Source organism: Neopelma chrysocephalum, unplaced genomic scaffold, assembly GCF_003984885.1.
Source record: "Neopelma chrysocephalum unplaced genomic scaffold, ASM398488v2 Primary Assembly neopelma1_97406, whole genome shotgun sequence".
NCBI classification, from domain to species: domain Eukaryota; kingdom Metazoa; phylum Chordata; class Aves; order Passeriformes; family Pipridae; genus Neopelma; species Neopelma chrysocephalum.
The window spans coordinates 2,790-23,333 of record NW_020926047.1 but is presented as its reverse complement, the minus strand read 5'-3'; the positions used below and the strand labels follow the sequence as shown (position 1 = coordinate 23,333).

The 20,544-nt window shown below is 65.7% G+C and overlaps 3 protein-coding genes and 1 non-coding gene across 6 annotated transcripts in view; 3 read left to right on the top strand and 1 right to left on the bottom strand.

The window, feature by feature from the left end:
- Window positions 1-71: 71 nt before the first annotated feature.
- On the top strand, window positions 72-11,228 carry KANSL2 (KAT8 regulatory NSL complex subunit 2). Of its 3 annotated transcripts, XM_027672542.1 has the most exons (10): window positions 72-481; window positions 1,709-1,887; window positions 2,539-2,653; window positions 3,149-3,312; window positions 4,766-4,932; window positions 5,553-5,649; window positions 7,989-8,242; window positions 9,835-10,011; window positions 10,649-10,792; window positions 10,831-11,228. In XM_027672542.1, the coding sequence occupies exons 1-9, from the start codon at window positions 231-233 to the stop codon at window positions 10,763-10,765; spliced, it is 1,521 nt and encodes a 506-aa protein (XP_027528343.1). In that variant the 5' UTR covers window positions 72-230; the 3' UTR covers window positions 10,766-10,792; window positions 10,831-11,228. The 3 variants fall into 3 exon arrangements, with proteins under 3 accessions (XP_027528343.1, XP_027528345.1, XP_027528342.1); XM_027672544.1 differs by having other exon boundaries at window positions 10,652-11,228; XM_027672541.1 differs by having other exon boundaries at window positions 10,649-11,228.
- On the top strand, window positions 5,724-5,852 carry LOC113961859. Its single transcript, XR_003532397.1, has one exon. It is a non-coding gene; the product is annotated as a small nucleolar RNA SNORA2/SNORA34 family (small nucleolar RNA).
- A 2,708-nt stretch (window positions 11,229-13,936) lies between the features above and the next one.
- NCKAP5L (NCK associated protein 5 like) lies at window positions 13,937-19,728 on the top strand. Its single transcript, XM_027672546.1, has 13 exons — window positions 13,937-13,962; window positions 14,512-14,553; window positions 14,652-14,758; window positions 15,050-15,118; window positions 15,247-15,285; window positions 15,407-15,526; window positions 15,611-15,724; window positions 16,185-17,935; window positions 18,015-18,168; window positions 18,244-18,322; window positions 18,415-18,699; window positions 18,800-18,939; window positions 19,299-19,728. Exons 3-13 carry the CDS (start codon window positions 14,657-14,659, stop codon window positions 19,533-19,535), a joined length of 3,090 nt encoding a protein of 1,029 aa, XP_027528347.1. The 5' UTR covers window positions 13,937-13,962; window positions 14,512-14,553; window positions 14,652-14,656; the 3' UTR covers window positions 19,536-19,728.
- Window positions 19,729-19,860: 132 nt separating this feature from the next.
- TMBIM6 (transmembrane BAX inhibitor motif containing 6) overlaps window positions 19,861-20,544 on the bottom strand; it is a 2,286-nt gene continuing 1,602 nt past the window's right edge. Inside the window, exon 9 of the mRNA XM_027672545.1 lies at window positions 19,861-20,446. Within this exon, the coding sequence (XP_027528346.1) occupies window positions 20,423-20,446 (24 nt within the window). The 3' untranslated portion in view covers window positions 19,861-20,422. The remainder of the gene's footprint in view (window positions 20,447-20,544) is intronic.

The window sequence follows — 20,544 nt, the reverse complement described above, 5'->3', positions numbered from 1 at the left end:
CGGGAGCACGGGGATGCAGGCAGGGAGAGGAACCGGGATACCCCGGGATTCAGGAAGAGAGAGTTCTGTTCTGGTCAGTGATGGGGGCGTGATCCTGGGAACTGGGGGGGCCCTGAAGGGATGGGGACCGTACCGGCCATGGGGGTCAGAATTTTACCCGGATCAGTTCCCAGCTTCTTCTCTTCATCCTGTGGGTGTTTCATCCCCTCTCTTTCCCTGCAGGCGTTGCCATGAACAGGATCCGGATCCACGTGCTGCCCACGAGCCGGGGCCGCCTGACCCCGGTGCCGCGGCCTCAGGAGCCGCTGGCCTGTGCCTTCAGCCCCCGGCCCTGCTCCCAGCCCCGCCTGGAGGGGCAGGAATTCTGCATCAAGCACATCCTGGAGGACAGGAACGCTCCCTTCAAGCAGTGCAGCTACGTGTCCGCCAAGAACGGGAAGCGCTGCCCCAACGCCGCCCCCAAACCCGAGAAGAAGGATGGGTGAGCTCCTCTGCCTCCTGGTATTCCTGATATTCCCTGTGGTTTTTACCCTGTGGAATTAAAATGAGCAGGAGAAGGTTCTTCTCCTTGTGGTCCCTGCCGAGGGAAAGGCTGGAGCTGCGTCAGGGGAGGGTTGGGTTGGATTTTTGGGGAAAGGTTCTTCCCCCGGAGGGTGGTCGGGCACTGAACAGTTTCCCCAGGGTTTGGTCATGACCCCAAGGCTGCCAGAGCTCAAGGAGCATTTGGACAACACTCTCAGGAGCTGGGATTTTGGGATTAGTGGGATTTTGGGGTGTCCTGTGCAGGGCCAGGAGTTGGATTTTGATGGTCCTTGTGGGTCCCTTCCAGCTCAGGATATTCCATGATTCTAGAGCTCAAGGAGCATTTGGGCAAGGCTCTCAGGCACATGGTGTGATTTTGGGATTAGTGGGATCTTGGGGTGCCCTGCACAGGAGTTGGACTGGATGGTCCTTGTGGGTCCCTTCCAGCTCAGGAGATTCCATAATTTTCCTCCTTCAACTGCTGCACTCGAATCACCTCAGAGAAGCATCTCCCCTTTCCCAAAGCGTTTTTAAGCTGGAAAAAGGCTCCAGGGAATCCTTTTGGCACCATGGCTGTGCCCTGGGCCAGCAGGAGGTGGCTGCAGTGCTCCAGGCTCCGTCCCTCCCTCATCCCAGCACGGAGCTTCCCTCTGCCTGTGCCGGCGGATAATCCTGGGGAGCTTTGCCCTGGTTGTGCTGCTGCTTCTCTGAGCTGTTTAAAATGCTCCAGGATGGTCAGAGGGATGGAGCAGCTCCTGCCATGGGGAAAGGCTGGGAGAATTGGGATTGTTCAGCCTGGAGAAGGGAAAGCTTTGGGGTGACCTTCCAGGACACGGAGGGAAGCTGCAGGAAAGGTGGATAGAGACTATTCCCAAGGGTCTGGAGTGCCAGGACAGAGGGGAATGGCTTCAAACTGAGAGGAGACAGGATTAGATGGGATATTGGGAAGAAATTCCTCCCTGGGAGGGTGGGGAGGCCCTGGCACAGTTGCCCAGAGAAGCTGTGGCTGCCCCATCCCTGGGAGTGTCCAAGGCCAGGTTGGACGGGGCTTGGAGCAACCTGGGCTGGTGGAAGGTGTCCCTGCCGTGGCAGGGGGTGGAACTGGATGATGTTTAAGGTCCCTCTGCCCCAAACCATCCCTGATTCCATGGCTGGGGGCTGTAACTTGCCCTGGTTCCTCCCGCAGCACGTCCTTCTGCGCGGAGCACGCCCGGCGGAACGCGCTGGCGCTCCAGGCCCAGGGGAAGAAATCCCACCCCGGGCCCGTGAGCGAGACCCTGCTGTGCCAGCTGAGCTCCTATGCCAGGTCAGAGCTGGGCTCCCAGAGCACGGAGAGCGCCCGGAGCGAGGCCAGCCGCATCCTGGGTAAGGATCCCCCGGGAGAGGGCCCTGGGCGCTCCGGTTTCATGGGGAAAAGCCCAGAACATCCCTTCTTAAATCCAGTGGGAAAACCACCCTGGGTCTGAGGCCTCCAAAGGAGTTGGGGGAAACAAAGGGCTGGGCCTTTGTCCAGAGCCTGAAATCTAAGCCAGACCCAAAACCAGAACTAAACCCGTTCCCAAACCCTTGACAGGGGGAGGGTCACTGGGGGAGAGGTGCTGGAGGGAGAGGCCAGCACTGAATCTTCCTAAAAACAAGCCCATGTGGAACAAGTTTCCCAAAAACCATCCAGAGACCATCCATTTATTGAAGGTGGGGAGAGGTGCTGTTTTGCAAACCTTGGTGTGTCTCTCCTGCAGAGCAGGCCCAAATCCTGCAGGTTTAACGTGGAAATGTCAGTGGGGTTGCTCAGTGGTGTTCCATGGATCCTGGGAAGGCTGGAGCGTCGCTCCCAGGGGCTCGGTGGGTTCGACCCTGCCCAGCTGGGGGAGGTCTCCTGTTTTGTGTCCCTCGCTCAGTTTTGGGGTGGAGGATTCCCTCTGGGCACAAGGCAGAGCCAGCTGGGCTCCGTGGGGCTGTGGGGCCACCCCGGGCCGTGGGAAGGGGTCCCGGCATTCCCGGTGCCGTGTGTTCCAGACGAGGACAGCTGGAGTGACGGGGAGCAGGAGCCTGTGACCGTGGAGCAGACGTGGCGGGGGGACCCCGACAGCGAGGCCGACAGCATCGACAGCGACCAGGAGGATCCCCTCAAGTGGGTCTGGGGGGGTTAAATCCCGTTAAATCCATGTTGAATCCTGTGAGGAGCTGAATCCCCCACACCCTTTGGGGGTTCAGCTCCGAGGGATCCCCGCATCCTTCAGGAGAATAATCCTGAGGGATCCCCACACCCCTTGAAGAACAATCCTGAGGGATCCCCACATCCTCTAGGGGAACAATCCTGGGGAATCCCCACACCCCTTGGGAGAACAATCCTGAGGGATCCCCACACCCCTGGGGAGAATAATCCTGGGGAATCCCCACACCCCTTGGGAGAACAATCCTGAGGGATCCGCACACCCCTTGAAGAACAATCCTGAGGGATCCCCACACCCTGTGGGAGAAAACATCTGAGGGACCCCCATACTCCTTGGGAGAATAATCCTGGGGAATCCCCACACCCCTTGAAGAACAATCCTGGGGAATCCCCACACCCTTGAAGGAGAACAACCCCGAGGGCCCCATCCCAAACGGCCCCTGTTTTTTGCAGGCACGCCGGGGTGTACACGGCCGAGGAGGTGGCTCTGATCATGAGGGAGAAGCTGATCCGGCTCCAGTCCCTCTACATCGACCAGTTCAAGAGGCTCCAGCACCTCCTGAAGGAGAAGAAGCGCCGGTTCCTGCACAGCAGGAAGGGAGAGCACGAGGCCATCGGTGAGCCTGGGGCCACCTGGCTGAGGGTGTGCACAGAAAAACGTCTCAAAAGAGGGGTTTTGGGCCTTTGTAGAGGCAGATTTTGGAGCAGGGTGAGGGTTCCACGCTCAGGTGTTTTTATTGAGGGGCTGGAGCATGTCCAAAAACCTGGAGCACAAGGAGAAGGGTCTGGAGAACTGAGGGAGCTGTTGGGGCTCATCCTGGAGGGAAGGAGTCTCAAGGGGGACCTTCTTCTTCTCTACAGTTCCCTGACAGGAGGGAGGAGCTGGGGGCATCAGGCTCTGCTCCCAGGGAACAAGGGACAGGATGAGAGGAAACAGCCTCAAGTTGTGCCAGGGGAGGGTCAGGTTGGACATCAGGAGGAATTTCTCCATGGAAAGGGTTGTCAGGCATTGGAAGGGGCTGCCCAGGGAGGTTTGGAGTCCCCGTCCCTGGAGGTGTCCAAGGAAGGACTGGAGGTGGCACTCAGAGCTCTGGGCTGGGGGACAAGGTGGGGGATCAGGCACAGGTTGGACTCGATGATCCTGGAGGTCTTTTCCAACCTCAGGGATTCTGGGATCCTGTGCTGGCCCCGTGCCCAGAGATCCGTATCGTCGGGGTTCCAAAGCTTTTCCCAAAGCATTTCTTTGCTCTTCAAAGCTTTGCAGCGTTGACAGGAAATGAGCTTACAAAGTTAATTCTGAGACAAAAGTGCTTTTTTTGTACTGGGATTTCCTGTTTTTGCTTTTATAAACAAAAAATATTCGTCCGTAAGGCCCTGGGTGTGTGGGCAGGAGTTGGTTCCAGTAGCACCAGTGCTGCTGTACTGGCATATTCCTCCTCAGCATGGATGCAGCTTTCCCTCTGCCTCTGGTGGGATTCTCCCTGTGCAGGATATGCTCTTGGAAGCAGGAATTCCCAGTTCAACTGAGGCAAAACCGAGCTCTGTGACTGATCCCAAGTATTGCAGAGCAAAGGACTCTTTTTTTTCCAGCATCATCCTTTAATAGCTCGTCCCGGAAAATGTCATAATTCAGCTCAGGCCCAAGTAAAAATAACCAGGACTTCGGTACATACCAATTTTGCAGAACTCTTTTTAGCAAAGCAGTCAGAGGAGAGCAGATCTTGAGTGTTGCCCTGTAATTACACCAGGAATGCTGGCGGGAAGCTTCCAGAACTCGCGCAGGAGCGACCTGGAATTTGCCAAGCTCCCGCTCTGCTGCAGAAATCACAACGGACGGGAGTGGCAGGGCTATTTTTAAAAAGGGTTTTTAAAATTACCCCAGTGCTCCTGGTGTGCACAGAGAGGTCAGGGTGAATTCTGGGGTGGAACCTGAGTTATTTGTGTCACCCAGAGCTTTGTGTTGACCCTCTGCATCCCCCTCTGTGGCTCTCGGAGCCGATTTGGGCTCTTGATGCTGAACAAAACAGGCAGGTGGGTGGAGATTCCTGACTTTTTCTGTCGTTCCTGAAGGGAGCAGCCTCCTGACGGGCCCGGAGGGGCTGATGGCCAAGGAGAGGGAGAACCTGAAGCGGCTCAAGTGCCTGCGGAGGTACCGGCAGCGCTACGGGGTGGAGGCTCTGCTGCACCGGCAGCTCCGGGAGCGCCGCGTCCTGGCCACTGATGGTGCAGCCCAGCAGGTCTGTGGGGACACCCCGGGGGGGTTTCCCCTCTTGTCTCTTCCCCAGGAGTGATGCCAGGCCTCTGACAGATCCCCCCTTCCTGCCAGGACACTGTGGTCTGGTGACTGTCCCCCCCCCAATCCTGGGGTTGGTTTTGGGGCCCTCGCTCCCAAGGCAGGTGTGGAGGGGTTGGAGTGTGTCCAGAGAAGAGAAGGGAGCTGGGGAAGGGGCTGGAGCACAAGGGGAAGGGGCTGGAGCACAAGGAGAAGGGTCTGGACAACTTCTGAGGGAGCTGGGGGTGCTGAACCAGGAGAGAAGGAGGCTCAAGGGGGACCTTAAGCCCCTTCCAGTGCCTAAAAGGGGCTTGTTAGAAAGAGAGACTTACACAACCAGACAGTGATAGGGCAAGAGGGAACGGTTTAAACTAAGAAATGAGAGATTTAGATGGGATATTGGGAAGAAATTCCTCCCTGGGAGGGTGGGGAGGCCCTGGCACAGGTTGCCCAGAGAAGCTGTGGCTGCCCCATCCCTGTAAGTGTCCAAGGCCTGGTTGGAGCAACCTGGGCTGGTGGAAGGTGTCCCTGCCCGTGGCAGGGGGTGGAACAGGAGCTTTAAGATCCGTCATTCCATGATTTCAGGCCCACACCACCCGTTCCAGCCAGCGCTGCTTGGCCTTTGTCGATGACGTCCGATGCTCCAACCCATCCCTGCCCATGACCCGGCACTGCCTCACACGTATCCTTTGATCCACCTGACCTGCTGCTGTCCCTGGCTGTTTGCTGGCAGTTTGCCCTTCCTTTTTCCCCTCCCTGGCCCTAAATCAAGGCCACTGGTTTGCTGTAGCCATTGGTTTCAAACAGGAGCCCAGAGGAAAACGTCTCCCGGTCTGTCGGCGCTCCCGTCCCGTGGAGCAGCCGGTTCGTGTGGGAGGGACAAAGGCTGGTCCCACCACAGCCTCCCTGATCCAGAGCATCCAAACAGGGTGGGCAGTTCACTTGGAAGCACCCAGAGACCCCAAGGAGGCCTCAGTTGTGAGGGATGTGCGTGGGAAGGGGTGTCTGACCACCGGAGTATGTCCTTGGGGATTTTGGGGACGATCTGGAGGGGTAGTTCTGGGCCTGTTTGGAGCTGCCACAGCCCAGCTTGGTCGCTGTGACCCCTTGAAGGGTTCTTTCAACTCTTCAGCCTTGAGCTGTTCCAATTCCCAAAACTGCCCCAGCTGTTGGAGACCCTGCACTGAAACTTCCACTGGGATCTCCCAGCTCAGGGATCACCCCCCAACGTGGGACCCACGGCCCCAGCACTGCCCTGGGTGCATCTGCTCCCTCCACTCTTTGGGATCTGTGAGAGCTCACGGGTCTGTGGGAGCTTCTGGGTTTGTGGGAGCTTGAGGGTCTGTGGGAGCCCCAAGGTTTTTGGGAGCCCCTGGGTTTTTGGGGCCCCCTGGGTTTTTGGGAGCCCCTGGGTTTGTGGGACCCCCCTGGGTTTGTGGGAGCCCCTGGGTTTGTTTTGTCCCCAGAGCTGACCGGCTTCACCTCCACCCTTGTGCAGGGAGCAGGAGCTGGAAGCTGCCTTTGTTTCTCTCTAACCGCCATATACCTCAAAATAAAGACAGGATAAATCCCATAAAACAGCCGGAGAAGCCGCTGCTGGCAGCTGGTGCTGGGGAGGGCGGGGAGGAGCCGGGAGCTCTCAGCTGACTCCCCCTGACACAAACAAGCCTTTCCCATAACATCTGCATCCCGATAACATCTGCAGCCTCTCGGGCTCTCTGTGCTCCCAGGAGCTGGATTGTTTGTGACAGGGCACTGAAGGGGTGGGGAGAGGCTCCAGGTGGAGCCTGGGCTTTTTGGCATCTCAGGCAATCCGTGCTTTTGGCTGCTGGAGCTGGGAGTCACTCCAGGAGATGAAAACCTGCCTTCCCCACCCCCTGTTCTCCCCACATCTGCCCTCGGGTGGCTCGGATCCATCTCCACTGGGATGGGCTCTGACATTGCTGCCAGCCCGGATTAGGGCTCCCCACAGCCCATTAGGAAGTGGATCCATGAGAAATCCTTGTTCAGGGAGGAGAGGAGGGAAGGATGAATCTCAGGCCTTGGCAGCTTAAGAAACTGGGTTAAACTTGGTGACTTTTCCCTGTTTATGTGGGTTTGGGATTTTTTTCCTCTGGTGTTTGAGGGGGAAACTGCAGCGTGAAGCCCCCAAAGCTGGAGAGCAGCTGAGATTGGAAGGGGGGTGGGAGGGGGGTCTGAGGAGGGTGAAGGGGTTGGAAGAAAAGGGTGGGGATGGGAAGAGGAGAGAGGGGTTGGAAAAACAGGAAGGGATCAAAAGAGGAGAAAAGGGGGGAAGAGGAGGAAGGGGGTTGGATGAAGAGGGAGGGGGTCAGAAGAGGAGGAAGAAGTCGGAAGAGAAAAAGGATTGGAGGAGGTGGGGGTCGGAAGAGGATGGGATCAGAGCAGGATGGGGCTGGAGGAGGATGGGATCAGAGCAGGATGGGATCAGAGCAGGATGGGGTTGGATCTGTAGCTCCTCTGCCACTGGATCGCTCCACAAGCGCGACACAATCAGAACAGAGCTTCTGTTTGTGATTAAAGGCAGGAAATCCCATTTACACCTCTGGCAGGAACAGGTTTTCCATTGGGGAAGGAAAATGCACTGGGAAGACAGAAATACCGGAACTAAACTCCTGGCTGTGGGAGAGGCATTGTGTGTGCTGGGATGTCCCTGCCTGTGGGGCTGGAGCTGATCCCTCTCCGTGGCTGCCTGCAAACAAAAGTTAATCCCGTGCCTTTGTGACATCCACACGAGGATCTGCCAGTGGTTTACAGGGATCCAGCCACATCTCCCAGCCCCCCACGGGGGAGGCCGTGGCTGTTGTCCCAGTTTTCCATCGTGGAAATAACGTCACCCAACATCCCTGGGCAGTCGGGATGGAGCTCTGGGGTGTGGATTCTTCATCAGGGAGAAATGGGGGGGGGGTTTAACAGCGTTTGGTGGGGGGATTGGGAGTTTTATCCCTCTGGATGAGTGCCTGGCTGTACCTGGGCTGCTTTCCCTTGACCAGCTCTTCCCAGATATCTGCCAGGACACGAACCAGACGCTGTTCAAGCCGTGCCAGGGCTCCGAGGAGGTGCCCTGCAACAAGCCCGTGCCCGTGAGCCTGTCGGAGGAGCCGTGCTGCCCCCTCCACCTGCGCCTGCCCCCCCAGATGTACGTCCCAGAGCAGGGCCTGGCCGTGCCCCAGGAGCTGGGAGCTGCTCCCTCGGAGCTGTACCTGAGCGCGGCCGAGCTCCAGCCCACCGAGAGCCTGCCCCTGGAATTCAGTGATGTAAGTGGGGCCCACAGCCCTCTGACCCTCCTGAGAGAGCCCTCCTGGGATGCTGCATCCAGCTCTGGGATCCTTGGCACAGGAGTGAGGGTGGAGGAGGCCGTGGAGGTGCTCCAAGGGCTGGAGCCCCTCTGCCATGGAGAGCTGGGAGTGTCCAGCCTGGAGAAGGGAAGGCTCTGGGGAGATCTGAGAGCCCCTTCCAGTGCCTGAAGGTGCTCTGAGAGAGATGGAGAGGGGCTTAGGACAAGGGCCTGGAGTGCCAGGACAAGAGGGAATGGTTTCCCACTGCCAGAGGGGATATTGGGAAGAAATCCCTCCCTGGGAGGGTGGGGAGGCCCTGGCACAGGTTGCCCAGAGAAGCTGTGGCTGCCCCATCCCTGGAATGTCCAAGGTTGGAGCAACCTGGGCTAGTGGAAGGTGTCCCTGCTGGGACTGGATGAGCTTTAAGGTCCCTCCCAGCCCAAACATTCCTGGGAATCTGTGAAAGTGCAGGAGCTGGGAAGGTTTGGGAGCTGTTCCTCAGGGTTGGTGGCTGCTCCTTTGGAAGGGCTCTGCTCGTTTAAATCCCTGTAGGGGCCTCTTAAAGAGAGGATTTCCCCCCCCCCCCATTTTCTCTCCCATGAGTTAAAAATGAGGATTTTAATCCCCAGATTATTCTGGCATCCTGCATTTAAGCCAACACACTTAAACTCCTCGGAAATTCGTTTAAGCAAAACAAAAACACTCCAATCCGTGGGAGCTGCTCCTCTGAGTGAGGTGTCACCTCGGGCTCTGGTTGCTCCCGAGATTCCTGAGTGCTGCTGTTGGAGACAAACCTTGGATCCGCTTTGGAGTTCGCTGGTGGAGGAGGGATTCCAGCAGCTGCAGAGCCCCAGGGGTGGCAGGAGCCAGGAGAGCAAACGGGGTCAGGCTGGGGGAGCTCGGATCAAATCCCAGCCCCTTCCTGTGCGAGCAGGAGGTGGATTTTTTGGGGTTAGAAAGGAAAAATGAGAGTGTTTTCCCCCATCCATCCTGGGCTCTGGAGCTGTGGCTGCCGGGGGCATCTGTGTTATGTCTCACATCATGCCAGGCTGGGGAGGTGCCACTCGTGAGTCGCAGGAATCTCACCCTGGTGTCAAACTCCCTCCGGAGCCAAAACAAATCCCAGCCTCTCCCAAATCCCACCCCTCTCCCCTCTGCAGGGAGGGCAGATGGAGGAGTCCTCGGAGCCCATCCGTCCCCATCTGTGGTGTCAGGGCAGGCGGGGGGGGGTGTGACATCCTGGAGAGGGGGGGAGGCTGCTCTGGGGGGTCCCCAGGAGGACAATTCTGGGACAGCACATCCCGCTGGGCTCCAGGCCATGTGTCCCAACACCTTGTCCTGGGATCATTCCTGCAGGAGGAGGAGGAGGAGGAGGCTCCTGTGGTGTGTTCCAGCTGCTGGCCGGGGGTGCTGCTGGCACAATGCCCACTCCTCCTCCTCCTCCTCTTCCTCTTCCTCCTCCTCCTTCTCCTCTTCTGCTGCTCCAGGGGTGACAGAGAAGGGCTGTGAGGATCCAGGTCTCCCCAGACCCTTCCTGATGAGCCCCTCTGCTGTTTTTCCCCCCCCTGCAGGACCTGGACGTGGTGGGTGATGGGATGCAGTGCCCCCCGTCCCCTCTGCTCTTCGACCCTTCCGTGAGCCTCGAGCCGTCCCTGCGGGACGTGGCCGAGGCTCCCATCGACATCCTGGCGCTGGAGGAGCCGGACAGGGGCAGCTCCTCAGCCCCCCTGGCTGAGCCCCCTGTGCAGGTACGGCCTGGTGGGGCCTCAGCCCCCCTGGGATGTGCTTTCCCAACAGGAGAACCACCCCCTTTCTGCCCTCCCACCCCACAGCCGGGCCCGGGGGGCTCCTCTCCCACGCTGTGCCCAGCGTCTGGATGACATTAGGGATGGGGGGATGGCTCCGTGGGTGTCCTGGGAGTTGTCTGGGACATGGGGGATGCGTGGCCGTGGGGGCTGCCTGCTGTGGGAGCCTCTGAATCCCAGCTGGGGGTTTTTAGGGGTGTGGTTTCCCAGGCCAAAGGTTCTTTTTTCTCCTTTGGAGTCTTGAGTTTGCTCCTCCCGTGTCCCGCCTGGAGCCTGGGGCTTCCTTGGGATGACCCCCCAGAGTGTCCTCTTTGGAGATGTCACCTTGTCCTGCCTCCCCTGCCCTCCCTGGGTGGGAGCCGAGTTTTGGGATGAGGTGGGGGGCCCAGCCCGGGCTCTGACTGAAGACCCCCGGTTTGCTGTAGCCGCTGGTTTCAAACAGGAGCCCAGAGGAAGCATCTCCCGGTCTGTTGGTGCTCCCGTGCCGTGGAACAGCCAATTCGTGTGGGAGAGACACCAGCCCAGGCTGGTCTGGCCGTGTCCCACCACAGCCAGCTCAGTGTCCCTGTTCTGTCCCCAGCAGGGTCACCTCCCCGGCCGGACGGGGCCTCAGGAGGACCAGGAGGAAACGGCCTCGGCCACCTCGGCCCGGGGAGCCACCGCCAACGGGAGCCTGGAGCCGGGGGCTGTGAGCTGAGCCCGGCACCCCCTGGATCTCTGCTCCCGTGGGACCCTCAGCGTGGGACGGGGGGGGACCCTTGGCGTGGGATGTGGAGGGACCCGCAGGCGCTGATGTCCTGGTCCGGTGCCAGGATGAGCCACAGCTCGGGTTCCTCTGCTGACGTGATTCCTGGGGACCCCAAAACCCCAGAGTGGGGCCCCTAAAACCCCGGAGTGGCGGCTCTGAAAAACCCTGGCATGAAGACCCTAAAACTCTGGAGTAGGACCCTAAAACCCTGGCATGGGGATCCTGGACCCCACCCTTGCCTGTGGGGATGGAGGAGCCACAGGGAGACTCTTGGAGAAGACAGGGAGGGACTCACCGGAGTTCTGGGATCCTTTGCCACGTCCTCATGTGCCCCCGGGGGGGGTGACGTGGCCCTGTAACATTTGGGGGGGGATGGAGGTTCCCCCCACAATAAAACGATGGAGGTGAGGTCCTGGTGTCCCCGTGTCTTGTTGATGAGCCGAAGGCTGGGGGGGCGCCCAGGGGGTGTTCGGGGATGCTCCGGAGGGGGGGATGAGTGACCTCCCATGGGGGTGGGACCGCGCTGCTGCCAGAGCCCCAGTCCTGCTGCCGGGGGGGCCCTTGGGGGGTCACTCCCTTATTTCAGCCTTTCACCCACGACCCCGGAGCCCGGCGGCCGCAGCGATGGGGGGGGGACACGGGAGGGGGCTCCGTGGGACGCGGCCGGTCCCAATCCGGTCGCTCGGTACCGAATCCCGGCGGGGTTGGTGGAGGGGGGGGGCACCGGGCCCGTCTCAAGCAGCTCCCGGGGCTCACGGGAAGGGGAAGGGGGGGGGGGGGGGGGGGGGCCGCGGAGGCGGCGGCGGCGGCGGCCCCGGGCCCCCCCCGCGCCGGGGGCCCCCCCCCCCCCCCCCCCGCCGCCCCCGGGCGCGGATTGGCGGCGGCGGGGGCGCAGGGCGGGGCCGGCCCGGTGGAGCCATGACGTCACCGCCGCCGCCGGTCCCGCCCCGGCCCCGGTCCCGCCCCGGTCCCGGTCCCAGCCCCGGTCCCAGCCCCGGCCATGCCGTCCCGGCCCCGCCGTAGCCCCCGGTGAGTCCGGTCGCGCCGCGGCGGGGGGCGGGCGGGGGGGTCCGGGGAGGGGGGTTCCGGCCGCTCCTCGGGGCACCGGTGGGGGGGGAATCCGTGGCCTCCGGGCACCGGGACGTGCCGGGAGGGGTTGGGGGGCGACCCTGGGGAAGCGGCGCGGGGTGGCCCGGTCGGAGCCCCCCGCATGTCCCCGGTGCCCCCCGGTGCATCCCGGTTGTGTCCTCGGCTCTCCCCGCTGTCCCCGCTGTCCCCAGTGCGTGCTGGGGTGTCCCCAGTGCCCCCAGAGCATCCCGGCTGTCCCTGGGGTCTTCCCAATGTCCCCGGAGCATCCCGGCTGTCCCCAGTGTCCCCAGTGCACCTTGGTTGTCCCTGGAGTGTCCCCACTGCATCCTGGCTGTCCCTGGGGTGTTCCCAGTGCACCCTTACTGTCCCTATTATGTCCCCAGTGCACCCTTACTGTCCCTGTTATGTCCCCAGTGTCCCCAGTGCATCCTGACTTTCCCCGGGGTGTCCCCGGTGCATCCTGGCTGTTCCCGGTATGTCCCCAGTGCATCCCGGTGTCCCTGGGATGTCCCCCACTGTCCTCCATCCCACCTGCTGGTCCCCACTGTCCCCAGTGCACCCCGGCTGTCCCCTGCGTGTGTCTCTGCTGTCCCCACTGCATCCCTGACCGTCCCCAGCGCCGCCACCGCATCCCCGGCTGTCCCTGCGTGTCCCTGGCGAGTCCCGGCTGTCCTCGATGTGTCCCTGCACCCCGAGGCTGTATCTCTAGCACATCCCACTTGTCCCCGGTGTATCCCGGCCGTCCCCAGGGTGTCCTTGCTGTCCCTGCTGCATCCTGCCTGTCCCCGGGCTGTCCCCAGTGTGTCCTGGCTGCCCCCAGAGCAGCCCAGCAGAGCTGGGGACACTCAGGGCTGTCACCCCACGTCCCTGGGCTCGGGGTGGGGACCCTGGTGTGGGGCAGCCCAGGGCCAGCCCGTCAGGGCCACGCTGGCGTGTCCTCGGCCGCGGTTTGGGCACGTGCCCTTGTGCCCACACCGTGTCCCCGCAGTGCCCGGGGCAGCGGGGACGAGTGACCGGGGTGAGGGGTGACACCGGGGAGGGGACCTGAGCCCTGGGTGCCCTCGGCTGTGTCCCCCCTCCCCACAGGGACCCTCGCGCTGCCCCCGCGGGGGCCCCACGCTGGGGGGAGGGGACGGCCGCGCCGTCCATCTGTCGGGGCCCCCCCCGGCTGTCCCCGCCGGGGGCTTGGGGGGGCCGCGGGCTGCTCTTCCCCTCCAGACGGAGCCTCACTTCCCCCCGTGACGCAGCCGGAGCCGCCGGCCCCGGGGCCGCTTCCTGCGCGGGGGGCGGGCGAGGGGGCCGCGGGCACCTCGGGGACAATGGGGACCACGGGCACCCGCATGGGATCACCCCGCGGGCCGCAGGGCACGGGGACAGCACGTGAGAAGCGTGGCCGTGCCCTCCCAGACCCTCTTCTTGTCCCCTCCATCACCCCCAGATCCTCTTCTTGTCCCCTCCATCACCCCCTCCAGACCCTCCTCTTGTCCCCTCCGGCCCCCCCTTGTCCTGCCGAGCCCCCCCACGCCGCGGTGCCGTGGGGTCCGGGTGAGCCGGGGCCGCGTGGCCCCGTGTGAACCCCGAACCCCCCCAAACCTCACCCTCGTGGGGTGGGGGGGTGGCGGCCACGTCCGGGGTTCACGACCTGGCTCCGCCTGCAGCCCCGGGGGGGCTCCCCGAGGGGTCCCCGGCTCCGGGGGGTCCCTCCCGAGGGTGCGGAGTTCCCCGGGGTGGGGGGTGTCCCTCCATGGGGTGCCCTGTCCCTCCATGGGGTGCCGCAGGGGGATTCCCGGTGCTTCCTCTGGCGGGACGGTGCCCGGTTGTCCCGGGGGGGTCCCCGCGCCGGTTCCCCGGGGTTGGCGCTGGCGGAGCCGCGCACCGGGGGCGGCGGCGGCTCATCCCCGGCTCCTCCCCGGCCGCGGCGGGAAGGCGGAGCCGCCGCCGCCGCCTCCCAACAATAGCGCGGCCGGGCCGGGCCGGGATGGAGCCGCTGCCGCCGCCGGGACCGGCCCCGGGGCCGCGCTGAGCCGGGACGGGCGGCGCCGCCGGGAGCCCCGGGCGTGAGTGCGGGACCGGGGCCGGGGCTCAACGCGGGGCCGCAGCGGCACCGGCGGCGGGGGGAGCCCCGGGGGGGAGCGCGGGGTGCGCGGTACCGGGAAGGGGGGCCCCGTCTGCGCGCCGGCGGTTCTGTGCACCGGGTCAGCGCATCGCGGTGCCCCGGGACCGCCGGGGTGAGCCCCGGGGGCGCTGCACATTCCGGTGCCCCGGGGCCGGTGCTGATCCCGGTGCCGGTGGTGCTGCGCATCCCTGTGCCCCGGTGGCGGGGCCGGAGCCGGTCTCGGGGGCGCTGCGCACGCCGGTGCCCCGGGGCTAGTCCTGATCCCGGTCCTGGGAGTCCCGCGCATCCCGGTGCCCCGGGGCTGGTCCCGGTCCCGCTCCCGGGGGTGTTGTGCATTCCGGTGCCGGCCCGGGGCCCTCGCACCCCCAGGAAGGGGCTGGGTGGCGGGAGGGCTCCCTGTGGCTCCCAGTGCCGGTGGGGTCAGGACTCGGCCCCGGGGGGGGTCTCCTGAGGCCTCGTCCCACCCCCTTCAACCCCATTTTCCCGGCAGGTGACACCATAGAGGGACAGGGCTGGGGTCTTCCTGAGCCAGGTAAGGGGGCTCTGTGCTGTGCAGGGTCTGGGGGTGCCACGGCCCGGGGGACACTGGCCAGGGCCAGCAGGGACCCTCCTGACGCGTGTCCCCTGCAGCAGCGATGTCGGAGAGCGTGGCTGAGGCGCCGGGAGCCGGGAGCCCCGCGGCCCTGGGAGAGACGGGCACCAGCCATGAGCTGCTGCAGCGGCTGCGGGAGCTGGAGGTATGTGGGGATGGGGCCACCGGGGCACGGGACCACCGGGCAGCCATGGCCACCGTGAAACCATGGCCACCAGGCAGCTGGTGCCAAGAGCCAGCCATGGAGCCCACATGGACACTGCAGTGATGGGCAGCACTTGTGTGCCACTGCTCCGGGGTCAGCTCTGCCCCTCCACGAGTGGCCCTGGGTCCCACCAGGAAGAGGAGGAGGGGTCCCTTTGGTGCCATGGGGGGGGGGGTCCGGGTTCCCGGGCCCCTCCACTGCATCCCCTGAGCTGTCCCTGCTCTGTCCCAGGCGGAGAACTCGGCGCTGGCCCAGGCCAACGAGAACCAGCGGGAGACGTACGAGCGCTGCCTGGACGAGGTACGGGGACACGGGGACACAGGGACACACACACACACGTGTGGGACACGTGTGCACACGTGTGTGCCGGGGCACGGGGCTGTGTGTGCCCTCCCACCCCCACCCAAACCCCCCCCTCTGCTCCCCAGGTCGCCAACCACGTGGTGCAGGCGCTGCTCAACCAAAAGGTGGGTGTCAGGAGGGCCGGGGAGGGTGTTGTGGTTCTAGGGGGAATGTTTGGGGTCTGGGGGGGGGATATTGGGAGTCTGAGGGGTCCTTTCTAACCTCCCACCCCCCTGCCCTGGCCAGGACCTGCGTGAGGAGTGCATCAAGCTGAAGAAACGGGTGTTCGAGCTGGAGCGGCAGAACCAGGCCCTGAGCGACCTGTTCCAGCAGAAGCTGCACCTCTCGACCGGGTCCCTGCCCCAGGTGTGCCTGGAACCACCTTGGAGCTGGGGGGCCACAGGGCAGAGCCCCCCCAAAAGCTTAACCCGCCTTCTCCCTCCTCTCCAGCTGCCACTGCACCCGGTGCCAGTGCCCCTGGACACCCCGGTCACCCCCCAACCATGTTCTGCAGAGCAGCTGCCCCCCCCGCTGCCCCCCGGTCTCTGTGTGCCCCTGCCCGAGGTGAGTATCAGTGTCTGCAACCCCCCCTGACCCCGTGTCCCCTTCTCCAGGCTCTGGCGCCCCCTCCCCATTCCCTCTTCCCAGTCTGTGGTGTCCCTAAGCCTGTGGGACCCCGTTTCCGAGGCCCACGGTGTCCTCTCCTTCCCCCTCCCTGGATCCTGGGTGTCCCCACCCACGTGCCTGTGGCATCACCCGTTCTGTGGTGTCCCTGTACCTGTGATCCCCGTGGGGTCACCTCTCCAGGCCCAGGGCTTTCCCTCTGAACCCCTCTTCCTATGATGTCCCTGGCTCCAAAAAGGGACAAAAGGGAAACCTTTCTGCCGGCGTCCCCGTCCCCGTTGTGTCCCCATCCCGAAGCCCATCACGTCCCTCTCCATGTCCCCGGGGTGTCCCCCCTGGTGCCGGGGGGGGGTTCAGTGCCGGGTGCCCGCGGGGTGACGGTGCCCGGCCCCCCCTGCAGGTGCTGCCGCCGGTGCCATCGGGCAGCCCCGGGCTCAGCCCCGGTGCTCCCCCTCTGGACGCCCTGTCCCCCTTCTTCAAGAAAAAAGCCCAAATCCTGGAGGTGCTGCGCAAGCTGGAGGAGACGGACCCGCTGCTGGGGCCCCCCCCGGCCTCCCCCGGCTCCCCAGAGCCCTGCGCTGCCCCGGGCTGGCCCCCCTGCCCGCTGCGGGGGCCGGGGGCTGCGGGGGGGTGGCGGGGGGCCGAGGGCAGCCCCTGCTCCTCCCCGGAGGAAGGGGGGCCGCCTCGGGGGGCTCTGCTCAGCGCCTTGGCCGAGCGGCTGCTGCGGGGCGAGGCGGGGGGGGGCTGCTGCCGGCGCAACGGCGAAGCCCCCGGGGGACCCCCCCGGCAGCGGCGCGGGGACCACCCCGCTTTCCTGGGGCTCTACGCCCCGGGCGAGGAGAGCCCCGAGGGGGGCTTCGCCCCGCTCTCGCCCGGGGGGGTCCCCAACGCCCTGCCCTCCCCCGCCAAGGTGCTCAAGCTGCCCCCCCCGCCGGGGGGGCTGCGCCTCAGCCCCCAGGTCGCCCACCCCTCCAAGATCCCCTGTCGCGGCGCCCACCCCGAGGCCTCGCCGGGACTCAGCCGCCGCGCCTCCCCCGACGCCCCCCCGGAGCCCGGCTCCCCGGAGCCCCCCGCCTTCCCCCTGCCCCACACCTTCGAGGCGACCGAGCAGCCCCCCGGGCCCCCCCCGGGCCCCCCGACCGGTGCCGAGCGGGCGGCCGCCTCCCCCCCCAGCTCCCGCCGCGGCACGGGGGGCTCGGCCCCCACCCGCCGCCCCGGCAAGAAGCCCCCCGAGCCGGGCTACCTGCCCTTCAAGGAGCGCCTGGCCGCCCTGGGCAAGCTGAGGGGGGCTGAGGGCCGCGAGCCCCCCGGCCCGGGGCGGCCCGAGCGGGGCCACGGGGCCGAGCTGCGCCCCCCGCCCCGGGGAGGGGGAATGGGGGGCAGCCTCAAGCACCCCGAGCCGGCGCACGGCGCGGAGCCCCTGGCCCGCTGCTACTCCTCCGGCTCCATGGGCGACCCCGGCAAGGCGGGGGGCAAGGGGCGCGCGGCCGCCGGCAGGACCCCCCCGCGGGCCCCCCCGGCGCCCCCCGCCAAGTCCTCCCGCAGCCCCCACGGCAGCCCCACCAAGCTGCCCACCAAGACGGGCACCGGCAAGGCCGGGGCGCCGCGGGGCGAGGAGCCCACGGGAGGAGCCAAGGCGGGCGGGGGTCCCCACAAAACCCCCGCGGCCGCCCCCCCCGAGCCCGCGGGGCCGGCGCCGGGCGCCGCGGGGCACTCGGCCATCGAGGAGAAGGTGATGAAGGGCATCGAGGAGAACGTGCTGCGGCTGCAGGGGCAGGAGCGGGCGCCGGGCGCCGAGGCCAAGGGCAAGGCCGGGCTGGCGAGCTGGTTCGGGCTGCGGCGCAGCAAACTGCCCGCGCTCAGCCGGCGCGGGGACGGCGGGCGCGGCCGGGACTGGGCCGGGACCCCCGCGCCCCTGCGCAGGGAGGTCAAGCTGGCCGCCCGCAAGCTGGAGGCCGAGAGCCTCAACATCTCGAAGCTGATGGAGAAGGCGGAGGACCTGCGGAAGGCGCTGCGGGAGGAACACGCCTTCCTGCAGGGCTTGGCGCTGGAGAAGGGCAGACCCCGCGGGCCCCCGCGCGGCCCCGGCCCCCTCCCCGTCATGTACCAGGAGGTGACGGCCGAGACCTTCATGCAGCAGCTGCTGGACAGGTGAGCGCCCACCTGGGTCCCCCTGGGGGTGGGGGCGAGCGTGGGGTGTCCTGACGCGTTGTCGTCCCCCCCTTCCCAGGGTGGACGGGAAGGACGTTCCCTACGAGACCCGCCTGGAGCACAAGCGGGAGCTCTGTGACCTCCGCCGGGTCCCCCCCGACGCCAAAGACCCCCGGCTCTGCCGCCCGCCCCGCAACGGCATCGTGGGGCACCTGCGGGAGCCCCCGGACAAGGTGAGGACCCTCCCTCAGCCCCCAGGCCCTCGCTCCGGGGGGACCCCCGTCCCCTCACCCTCCGTGCCCCTGCAGGTGCCGGACGTGGGGCTCCGGGACGAGCTGCCGTCGGACGAGAGCTTGTCCGAGTCGGGGACGTCGCAGCACTTCGCCGGTGAGGGGGTGACGGGGGGGGTTTACGGTGGGGAGGGGGCACCAGGGTGGACCCCCACCACCTCAGCACTGACCCCTCCGCCCGTGCCGCAGCCTGCGGGTCGCTGACGCGGACGCTGGACAGCGGGATCGGGACCTTCCCTCCCCCCGACTACGGGGGGGTCCCGGCCAAGAGCACCCCCAAACCGCGGGGGGGCCGCCCCGAGGCGCTGCCCGGGGCCGTGCCGGCCACCGCCGCCGCCACCAAAGTGCCGCGCAAGGCCCGGACGCTGGAGCGGGAGGTGCCCAGCGCCGAGGAGCTGCTGGTGCCCGGGAAACACCGGAGCGCCCCGGGGGGACGCCCCCCAGCACCCCCCGGGCACCGCGGCCCACCCCAAGGTGGGTGTCCCCCCCCAGGGTACCCCACGCTTGGCTCCCCCAGGATGGGGGGCACCGGGGTGGGCCCTGATGCCAGCGCTGAACCCTCCTCGTCCCGCAGACACCGGGGATGACACCAGGAAGCCGCGGCGTGTCCAACAGAGCAAGAACTGGACCTTCCCCAACGCCAAAGCCTGCGGTGCTGCTGACCCCTTCCTGTGCCCCTCCGGGGGGCTGGAGGGGCTGCACCGGCCCGTGCAGGTAAGGGGGGGCTGTGAGACCCCTGAAACCCTCCCATGGGGACCCTAAAACTCTGGAGCAGGACTCGGAAACCCCGGCATGGGGACCCCAGACCCTCTTGCCCTCGCTGCAGGGACGGAGAAGCCACAGGGGGTCATGGGGAGTGGACGTGGGGGGACTCACCAGAGCACTGGGATCCTTTGCCACGTCCTCACGTGCCCCGGGGGGGGTGACAAGGCCCTGTAACATCTTGGGGGGGATGAGGGTTTCGTCCCATGGGGTCCCCCCACAATAAGGAGACGGCGGTGGGTGTGGTGAGCACCGATGGGGAGCAGGGGGGCACCGGCAGCCCCCCCCCTGCCCACCCTGTCCCTCCCCAGGCACCCGTGTGCAGCCCGGCCGGGCGTCGAGGGGCGTCCCCCGAGGCCCCCCCGCCGCTGCCCCCCGCCCTGAGCGCCAGCAGCAGCCGGACCCCCAGCGCCTCGGACGTGGGGGACGAGGGCAGCACAGAGGCCCGGTCCCGGGACGGGGGGCACGGCCCCCCCGGGCTGGAACACTCCGAGTCCCTCAGCGACTCCCTCTACGACAGCCTCTCCTCCTGCGGCAGCCAGGGCTGAGCCCCCCCCCGGCCGCGCTCCCACGTCTTCCACCCCCCCCCTCCACACTGCCCCTGCTCCCGCTCTGGGGGTGCTGCCTGGGTTGGGGGGGTCCCGCTGTCCTGTGTCCCCCCACCCCTTCTCCCGGCTCTCTCCGATGGTGCTATGGCCCTGTACAGCCCCCACCGATGGGTTTTTAACTCAATAAAGCTGCCCCCCCCCTCGGGTTATTTATATACGTGACGGTGCAGCCGCTGCGTCCCTGCGAGGGAGGGAGGGACAGGAGGACGTGGGGATGGAGGGACGGACAGACGGACACGGGAGATAGAGGGAGGGGGGCCGAGAGTTTGGAGTCTGAGCGGTTTTATTGAATCATCCCGGTGTACAAAGAGCGGAGACGGCGGGATTTGGGAGCGCTGGGAATCGCGACGTCCCCGCGGCCCCTCCCAGCACGGGGTTCACTTCTTGGCACTGGTTGCTAACGGGGGAGGCTCCGCCGCTGAGTTTGGCTGAGGGGGGGTCCCCACCAAACCCCCCCCACGGCTGGTTTTGGGGCGCTCACGGCTTCCCGGGGGCGGGAGAACGTTCTGGGAGCCAGCGGGGCCGGGGACAAACCTCCATGGAAAGGGGGGGACACGTGGGTGACCCCCCTGAGGGCCACGGGCCAGGGAGGGGGGGGGGGCTGTGGGGGAGCCAAACTCCAGCAGGACCCACGAATTGGCCAATTTTTAATCAAAAAAAAAAAAAAAAAAGAAAAAAAAGAAAAGCCGAACGAGAGAAAAAAACCCACGAGGTGCGAAAGCTTCCGGCTGCTTCCTCGGCAGCAAAGCACAGCCCCTTTAATGACAGGGAGGGACAGGAGGGGACATGGGGACACGGGGATGGCTCCGCCTCGGCCCGGAGCCGCTTCACTTCTTCTCCTTCTTCTTGTTCTGCGAGAGGAGAGGCGGCCACGGTCACCATTGGCTCTGTCCCCCACCCCGCAGGGCAGCTCTGTCCCCCTGTCCCCCACCCCACAGGGCAGCTCTGT